The 10152-nt window shown below is 42.1% G+C and overlaps 1 protein-coding gene across 1 annotated transcript in view; it reads right to left on the bottom strand.

Moving 5' to 3' along the window:
* Nucleotides 1–6666, bottom strand: part of LOC109472399 (translational activator of cytochrome c oxidase 1-like) — a 7613-nt gene extending 947 nt beyond the window's left edge. Inside the window, exons 1-5 of the mRNA XM_019772170.1 lie at nt 6333–6666; nt 4204–4288; nt 3319–3425; nt 1307–1446; nt 318–477 (exon numbers count right to left, since the gene is read on the bottom strand). Coding sequence (XP_019627729.1) covers nt 318–477; nt 1307–1446; nt 3319–3425; nt 4204–4288; nt 6333–6524 — 684 coding nt within the window. The 5' untranslated portion in view covers nt 6525–6666. The remainder of the gene's footprint in view (nt 1–317; nt 478–1306; nt 1447–3318; nt 3426–4203; nt 4289–6332) is intronic.
* Between the last annotated feature and the right edge of the window lie 3486 nt (nt 6667–10152).

The raw sequence follows: 10152 nt of genomic DNA, 5'->3' as shown, positions 1-10152 counted from the left end.
CACCTAGTAGTTATGTTTACTGAAGGAAAACATATTGTTTTTGCTCAGTTTTTTCCTCTTCTTCTTCTTCTCCAAACACTAACCTCTGACCTGAAAAATAACATGATTTGTTGACGTCTGTCACAATGGTGACTGGTGTTTGGTTACATAATGTTGCAATTTCATGGTCTACTCTGCTCCTGTCACCATATACAAATACATGTGTAGTACATGTACATGTATGTGTTTGAGTAAGAATTAACAGAGCAGACCATATCCGAAGGTAAACATTATGCATTTGTTGCGCAAATGTTACTTCTCTAGTATTCTATATGTACCTGTATGACTTCTGTGTCGTCCTCATCCACCCCCTGTTCCACATCCTCGGCTCCAGCCTCGATAGCCACCTCCTCTGCCCGGTCCATGTCCAGGGCACTGCTCACCGTGATTATACCTTTTCTTTCAAAGGCATGGCGAGCCTTACTCCCAAACACTCCTCTGGGGAGAAGATAGACAAAATGAAAAATAAATTATCAGGTTGGTAGAACATATACATTTTGTATAGGATATTGGAATTTTCTTTAACACAACCTCCCTCATCTTGCTTATGTTTGGATGTCTATGTAATCGTAAAGTAAGCATGATTTTTGTAAGTTTCAAGGTTTCAAGCTTCAAGGTTCATGGTTCAATTAAGATTTCCACTAAATCAGATCTACTTCTTGTTATTGTGAGAAGCTGAAACTTTGCTTGTATACATGTACATAATCTATATTTTTGTTTTTGACCGGGTCCTTCTATAGTTTCTGTTTGCCAGCTGCCCATGCTTTAAAGACCAAATGACACAAAAAAGTAAAACACAAATCAGAAGTACAATACAGTACACAATACAACACAATACAATACAGTCACTTCAAGTTCGTTCCAATCATAATGACTGAGAAACTGAGCTTGTACAGCCTTCTAAAAGTGGGTTTTTGGAGACTCTCTAGCAAGCTTCCCAATTGCCCATTTCGGGCATCTCTATTTGCATCTCTATGTTTTATTTTTGCATTTCTGTGCTGTTTCCTGAGCTGACATCACTGGCGTCAGCTCAGGAAAAAATACAGACATGCAAAAATAAAATGTAGAAATGCAAATCGCCTGCCAGTATTGGCTTGTGCTGACTTTTCCAAGGCAGGGCATTAGAATTTGGAATGTAACAGGAGAACCGTGCATATTTATTGTAAATGTGTCTGTTAGCCAGGTAATACTAGTTATGTCAATTACAATCAGATAAGGTCATATTTTGGTGTCATGAGAGCTTTAAGCCTGCTCATGTCCCACGTACCCGTGTGTTTTGCAGATTTTCCTGAGCTGATCTCTGGTCTGTTTGGCGCTGTCTGTCACCACGTCTGCCAGGATATAGGAGCCCCCGGGACCCTGGATATCTGCCAGGGAACTAACCACAGGCTTATCCTTGTTACCATGCTGTCATAAAAAGAAAAAAAAAGTATAACTGTAATGTGCATGCAATATCCATTTGACACACCTAAAATTCATAACAGACATACAGTACTTGAAAAAGTATTTAAAAATGAGAGGCAGGGCTCAAAAATTCATTTTTAGGAATAGATGCGCATCCAACAACCTGAAAAAATAGGTGCACAAAATTTTTTTGGGTGCACCATATGAAAAAAAAACCTAATTACAGATCTTACTGCTTCTCTTTTGCTTGAATGTGAAATCAAACTGTCTTCAAACTCTTACAAATCAATTTCTACAACAAATATTTTATTATTTTTCTGATACTTTACATGTAGATACCAAGATTATCCTGTATATCATTTCACATTCAATATGTACAAAAATACCTACAAAAATATTTGGGTGCACCTGTACGTGCACCCACAGAAAAAAAGTTGGGTGCAAATTTGGGTGCACTAAGGTGCACATGCACCCAGTATTTCCAGCCCTGTAGAGGTCAAAGATCTCATACCTTTGTCATTTGCTATTTCCTTTCTTTATTCATGTTGCAACAACAGTTCTCGGTGAAGGTTAAACATCCAGGTAATAAACAGTTACTCAAGCAACTGTATATGATTTTGGAAACGTGCAGGCAGACTTCAGGTACATGTAGCATGCACTACCTTTCGTGCTTATAAACCTGCTTTTTGTTGCAAGTCTCCAGTGTCACTGAAACAAGGAAATGGATTCTACATGTACCTGAAACGTCTGACTGTTTCCAAAATCATATCCAGTTGCTTGAGTCTTTTGGCATAACAACAAGTTACTGTCCCTTCCTATTTGAATGTGTAATGTTTTTTCTATAGGAATCTGTTTTGCCATGTGTTATGCAATGCAGGGCTCAAAATGCAGGGTGCATACTGTGCACCTTATAGTGCACCCATTTCTTTTCTGTGGGTGCAATGGGTCGCCCAAATATTTTTGAAGGTATTTTGTACATTTCAAATGTATAATGATACAGGATATTCTTGGCCTCTAAGTGTCAGAAAAATAATAAAATCTTGTTGTAGTACTAAATTTAAAATTTAGCTCCCATTTTAGATTCAAGCTTAGAAGAGGAACGGTAAGATCTTTGTATTAGGTTTTGTTTTGTATGGTGCACCCAAAATTTTTGGTGTGCACCTTACTATTCCCAAAAATATTTTTTTAGCCCTGCAATGAGTCACTGTTGATTGCTTTGGGGAATCAACCTTTTACCATATGTGCACTTACCATAGGTAAAGTCATGGTTGGGATTGTAAGGCCATTCTGTTACACTGCTGCAGTACCATCAAAACTGCTAGATATGCTTAGATACATGTAGATGAACCAAATCCCAAGTTATAGGGGAGTTAAAATGGTGTGTAAAATTCATGCGAAGAGTCTCAGTTAAGGCCATAGCAAGTAAATTTTATGGATGACATCCTCCGCAGACTCCAAACCTAATGCCAGGGGCCAAAAAAAAAAACAAAGCGGGCCGAAAAAAAAAACAAGGTTCCTACTATTAAAAATTTTGACTCAATCATTGACCAAATGGTTTTGATTCAGTAGGAACATCACATATACACAGCCAGAATCACTGTGACATACATGTATCACTGCATCAAAGTAAGAAATAAAACATTAAATCAGACCCTTTTCTTGTCTCTTCTCTTCATAGTTATCTGCCATCTACCTTCCGGCAACAGACATTTGCCCCTTTTCAGCATGGTGACCACTGTCAGAAGGCAACAAAATTTCTTGTTTTTTTCCAAAATCAGGCAAAACTTAATGCGTGTGCGGATGTCATCCATAAAAATTACTTGCTGTGGCCTAATCAAGATTTGTACTGTGAAGACAGAAGAAGTTTCCACCTACTGCTGTCTTCACAGCATGATCTATGCTGGCCTTCGTCATCCCTTTCTCCTTAGCTGTGCTGATGATGCTGTCCAGTTTGCTGTTCAGCTCAGGATTGGGGCCGTCCTCTGTACACAAAACCAGCCATCATGTGAGTCGTGATTGTGACAAAATACTGTAGTTACAGTACCTTAAGTCATCACATGATACAAATTTATACAATCCGGCGATTGCCGATTCATTATTTAGTGATTCATTGTTCCCTGGGCTACGTATAAGTTATCTTACGCCAAAATACAGCAACTTGGGCTGTTATCTCATCAATGCAGGGTGTATTCCGGTAGATTTACTAGTGAGCCTCCTATATGTTTTTTCCTGTGTTTTCCGGTAAATAGGCAGACCGGTTAATTGCTGTTTGTTTTGCAATAATAATAAATTAATGGGTGAAACCTTGAATTCACCCGTAATTCACGGTTTTGTCATATAGGTGCAATTTTTATTTTCACCCATTATATAATACATGGAAACACTATATATCTAGCAAATGACACCTTGAAAATTCACCCAGATTCACCCAAAAGTACACAGATTCACCCAAAAGTACCCAGATTCACCCAAAAGTACACAGATTCACCCAAAAGTACCCAGATTCACTTTTTCACCCATTCTGGATCTGGTAGTGATTACACAATAATATACACTCCACTCTATCAAAATTTTGTTACTGATGACAAAAATATTAGCATAAGGACATTGTCAGATCCCAAATCGACACGCTTGGATCACAGATATGAAATACAAATTAGCAAATCCTGCTGCACTTTACTACAGTTATAATAATTGCAGGAATTGTCTAGCATCGTGTACAGAGTTTATTGTCATATAATTATTAGTATGACCTCTGACCTTTCACTGCCAATCGTATTTGCAAGGCAAACTTGGCGAACAGTTTGGACTTGGCCTGGTCTTTGGGACCCTTGATGTGACGAACCTGAAATCAACAAACATCCAAGTATTATATACTACATATTATTATTAATGTGTATTTCACTTTTATGTTCGACGTGGTTGGAACATTTCAAGGTTTGAGAAAAATGGAGGTGTTTGATGAACTATTTGTTGTCTGTGTAAGAAACAGAGACTTTTTGCTGATGATTGTCTTGTTTACCGTCCGATACACTGTAGTCAAGACCAGGAAATTTGTTTGTTGTTATTTTTTTCCTCACCACCACCACCGGTCACACTGGGGAACGACCACTTCCCTAAGCACTAGACCCCGCGAGGGGTATTGCTTAGTATTGTATAGAATAGAATAGAATAGAGGCGAGCAGTAGAAACAGATAAAAACCCTCAGGTGTCGGGCCGGGGTTCGAACCCACGATCTCCCGAGCATCAGCTTCATAACGAGACGCTCTAACTACTCGGCTGAAAGGTCTAAACCCATCAGCCGGGTCAGTTGGTAGCGCCATTAACCCCCCCCACACACACACACACACACACTGTTACAGTTACACTACTCCCCTTTTCTTTTTTTTCAAGATTCGTCCTCGAATCTTCCGAATTGGACGCAAAAGTACCGAAGTACTCTACGAGTTCCTTTCTCAGCACTCGGTATACAGAGGTGAGGTGGCTTCCGTCCTAGATCTCCAGTGCCGAAGTTACATCAACACTTGGGTCCAGTGTCGGCGGCTTCAGCACTGGAAACTCTAAATCGGCACATCAAACCTTGTCTTTAGAAAGGGTATCGATATGCCGCCTTTGAACTCTAACACTTATATTTTTGAGATCGTACCGCCCGGGAAGCAAATTATAATCGGGACGACAAGGTGATCGGCAGGACAATACTGCAAGGCTCAGATCCTCACATTTTTACAGACATAGACTTGGCCTACGATACTGTACTGTACGCCGCGCGGCCGACGTGAGCACCAGAAGCCCAGTGCCGAAATGATTTGAGAACTCGGCTTCCAGCACCAAGAGTGACCGAGCACTGGAACGATCCAGTGAGGAACCCGTTACTTAGGGACTTCGGCACTTGCTATCCAGTGGTGAACGGCCTCCCAGCACTGGCAAACGAGTGCGGAGTGGAAGTTAGCACCGGAAAACGAGTGCCGAGTCAAGATTCAGCTCTGGAATTCCAGTCCTGACGGTGTTTCAGCACTGGAACAAAGCCGTTTCTGCACTAGAATTCCGCACAGGGCCCCGAGTGCCGACGCCACTTTCCCTGTGAATTCCGCACTGGGCGGCCAGTGAGGAACCCGTTACTTCGGTACCCTTGCGAATTGGACATCCCTGGAGCGGCACTCTTTGCCAAAACTCCCAGGGCCGGTGTGGGGACCACTGTAAGAAACAGAGGCAAGCAGTAGAAACAGATAAAAACCTGTGGTCTCGGGCTGGGGTTCAAACCCACGACCTCCTGAGCACCAGCTTCATAACCAGACGATCAAACCACTCGGCTGAAAGGTCTAGACCCATTGGCCAGGTCAGTTGGCACTGGCAGTGCCTACTAGTATAACCCCCCCCCACACACACACACACACATGTACACACTGTTACACCTGTTATGATGGTGACGGGTCAGCTTATTTGTTAACGGTATGTGTAATGATACGATAGTGACCACAAAAGCCACAAAGTTAACATACATAGTAAAAGTACAGTGAAAATCAGGAATTACAGTATAAAGGACACCTGATATACAAACTAGCCACTCATAATATATGGATTTTGGCCAATCTGTCATCTTTGAAAAATCAGCAGAGAACATATAGCACACACACACACACACACACACACACACACACACACACACACACACACACACACACACACAATGGCACACACACAGTTGCCACTGTGCGCGCACACATACATAAAGATAGATCATAGAGACACAAACATACCTGTATATAGTATACGCACAGAAACACACGCGCACACACAGTGAGTAACACAAATACACTCCATGTACGCGTTATACCAAATTCTACTAGAGAAAAAACAATACTTCACAATAACATTCATATTGACCTGACCTTGGACCACTTGTTGTGACCAGCGTACAGCCAGACGCTGCTGTGGACGTCTCTGGGTGAAAATATCCTGAACACTTGAGGAAATTTCGCCGGCTGCTCCAACAAGCCTTGTTGAAGTCCTGACCTCCACATGGCCGCAATATGACATTGTGCACAGCTTAATGCAGGAATTGTTCTTGTAGCAAGAGCCATGGCAACGGTGTGGGGCAAGACGTAACCTAGTCTTGTCTTGTGTCTGTTTCAAAACCTCTTCCTTGTACGCGGGACTCTATATTACGTTGAGAAAGTACGCTGAAATTATGTAACAGTTACTCAACCTAGTCCGCGACTGCCATCTTTGTTCAACCTTTGACCTTACGTGTAACTGGCCGGGCGTATGAAAAGTGACACCTAGCGGTGTTAGAAGAAAACGCATGTTTTCCGTAATATAAACTGTAACGCAAGGTTACCAGTTTACGGTCTAATTACTAGTACGGCAAATAACATTATTTTGTGAAAACGCGAAGGCAGAACCAAATATTTAAGCCATGTGAAGAAACGGTAGTTTGTCGATTAAAAAATGTGTGCCATGTTATAATTTTCTTTTTTAATTTTTGGTGCCGTTAACTGTTACACGTACACATTCGGATTAAAACACATAGTCTATGATAATTGGTTGCCTCTTTGGGTAACTTTAGCAACACACATCGGCGAGGCTTCAAACTAACGTTATGGCCAAGAAAAACCCACGATATGGCTGCATCATGTGACATAATACATGGCGTTTAACCATAATGAAATCAACGCAATCCATGGCCATAGCAGCTTAGTTATAACGTTAATTAGCCCAGTTTTAGTACGACAAAAATGCAACAAATGGCGTCATTGCTATATATTTGCCGAGGAAAATGTTTTTGTTTACAGCTACAGGGAGGTGTACTTCGCGCTATCATTTGCCTAACAACATGTTTTTGTTCACCGCGTTAAGCTTCGGTCCCAATTGCGCCGGTGCCCGTCGGGGATGTAGCCCCGGCTGGCCCCGGCCGGGTTCAGGAGTCGAGCTACTCTCCAAGCAGAGGTTTGGGTTTTGGGGGTATTTTTAGCGTCAAGTTGGGTTTGGTGGGAAAAAAAATTCAGTGCAAAAGAGAAACCCCGATAAAAAAGCCTAAAAACACACTAAAAATACCCCCAAAACCCAAACCTCTGCTTGGAGAGTAGAGTCGAGCGGGTTCAGGAGTCGACCTCTCCCCCCGCTGCCTCGCCCCTCCAGTCCCAGTGCGACGTAAGCAATCCTGGCCACGGCACTTCTCTCAGGCTGAAAGGAAATACGTCTTCAGATCCAGCAAATCTGCCGAATCTCTCGCCGTCTTCACACGAAAGTGAGATGGAAACAAGGCTGCACCTCGACGGAAGGGACTCTGACGACAGGAGACACCATTACGACTTATCCGACGCAACGAAAACGTCTACAGGTTGGTTAACGTTACGCATCTGTGTATTACATTCAGTTTTAAATCTATATGTTATCAGAAAGTATGTAAATCTTTTCTTTTGTATCAGGACAGAATTTTCACAAAGTTCATAGATTTTACATGGCCAGAAACTGACCGTTAGGGGGTTTGTGTCTCCGAAAAGCTTCCAATGAAACATTATTACCTTCGCCAAGAAGGTCATGTTTTCAGTAGCGTTTGTCCGTCTGTCTGTCTGTGAACAGCATAACTCAAGAAGCTTAATATGCATTGTCATGAAACTTGGTAGATGGGTAGGTCTTGATGAGGCCAAGAAATAATTAGATCTTTGGCCCCCCTGGTGGCTTTTTTTGGTACTGCAGCAGAACTTCCGGTTTATATATCTCGCGATGTATACATACTCGGGTCATGAATTTTGGTTGGTAGATAGCTCTTTGGGTAGGAAAGAAGTGACATGAGTTTGGGCTCCCTAGCAGATTGTTCTGGAACTGTAGGAGCATTTGTTGAAACATATTCGAAGGAGGATAACTCAAAAACCTGTTGACGGATTGTCGAGATTTTCGGTACATAGGTAGCTTACGTGATGCTTGACATAATCAAACGACAATTATGCAAATCAGAAGGTAAGGCCACAGCAAGTAATTTTTATGGATGACATCAGCGCGCGCATTCATTTTCGCCTGATTTTGAAAAAGAAACAAGAAATTTTGTTATCTTCTGACAGTGGTCAACATGCCAAAAATGGACAGACGTCTGCTGCCATGCTGGAAGGTGGATGGCAGATAACTATGAAGAGAGGAGACAAGAAAAGGCTCTGATTTGATGTTTTGTTTCTTACTTTGATGCAGTGATGCTGGCTGTGTATATGTGATGTTTCCACTGAATCAAAACCATTTGTACAATGATTGAGTGAAAATTTCAAATTGTAGGAACCTTGTTTTTTTCGGCCTGCTTTTTTTTTCGCGTGCTCGCATTAGATTTGGAGTCTGCAGAGGATGTCATCCATAAACTTACATGCTGTGGCCTAAATCGCATAATTGAGGAAATCTATCAATCTGCTTTGTTCGATATTTCATTCAGCCGCTAGGCGTCTCTTTTGAACCGCATCGTGTTTGTTTGTTTGCTGACAGGTGCACAGCGGCATCGTTCATGAGGGATGCGAACAATAACGGCATCGCAGACGCCGTCATCTCTGTCAGGGGCATCAACCTTGACCTTACAACAGGTCAGTCAATCTGCATGTTTCTTCCTCGTCTTTCTCTCTTCCTCCCTCTCTCTTTGTTTCTCCATTTCTTGCTAACCCCTCTTTCTCTTCTTTCTCTCTTTCCTTCTGTTCATAGTTAAATTCTCTTGGAGAGAAAGGAACTAAAGAAAGAGGACATCCACCATCATTTCCCATGTCTTCAGCTATAGAAAACCTTTCCTGCCTTCCCCATGCGGTACTTGACGGTGACTACTGGCAGCATGTCCGACTTTCCGTTCAGACAAAGATTAAGCTTTCAAACGGAATCCAGTATTTTTCTTCCATGTCTTCATCTAGAAACCTTTTTCTGTTCCCTCCAGCGCGAGACAGTGACTACTGGCAGCATGTACGTATACATGTGTGTAGGCATATAACAGTTATCAAGCTTTCAAGCGGAATCCACTATCTTGTGTTCAGCTAGTAGATAGTTGTGTTTTTTTCTTTCCCCGCAGCGCGAGACGGTGACTACTGGCGGCTGCTGGTGGCGGGTACGTACCGCGTGACGGCGTCCTGGGGCGGCTGGAGCTAGGAGAAGACCTGTACAGCCGCTAACCGGGCCGCGGGGAGATGTGACTTCGTCCTGGGGGCACCTCCCACCCAGCCGCCTGGCACGGACACTCCGCCAAGGCGCTGGTCTGGAGTTTCGTGTTGGCCGTTCATTCATCCTTAATTGGATGTGATTTTAAATTTTTAAACCACGAAAAGAAAACTCTACTCTTGCTAAATATTTGATTCATTACTAGTAAATCTGTGGCTTCGTGTTGGTGTTATTTTTTTGTTGGCTGTGCTTTTTTCAAACCACGAAAAGGAAACTCTACACTCCCTAAAGATTTGATTTACTACATCTGGAGCTTCGTGTTGGAGGTTACATTGCTAGTCTTCAGTTGGCCGTGATTTTTTAATACCAAGAAAAGAAGACTCTACCCTCGCTGAAGATTAAATTTTATCCTATTTAATTTGATTTGATTTGTGTTGACACGTGCGCCGTTTTCAAAGTTCTAGATTCGAGATGTATCATAAAAATTGATGTATTGAAGTCTTACAGTGTCTGTGTCACTCACACCGAATTAAATTCAGCTTACAAATGAATATAACGTTTTACATGCATGTCGGCTTGGTGTTGTTTATT

The sequence above is a fragment of the Branchiostoma belcheri genome, unplaced genomic scaffold (assembly GCF_001625305.1).
Source record: "Branchiostoma belcheri isolate BF01 breed outbred unplaced genomic scaffold, Haploidv18h27 scaffold271, whole genome shotgun sequence".
Classification (NCBI taxonomy): Eukaryota; Metazoa; Chordata; class Leptocardii; order Amphioxiformes; family Branchiostomatidae; genus Branchiostoma; species Branchiostoma belcheri.
The sequence above is the reverse complement of the archived record's forward strand: the minus strand, read 5'-3'. Positions and strand labels throughout refer to the sequence as shown.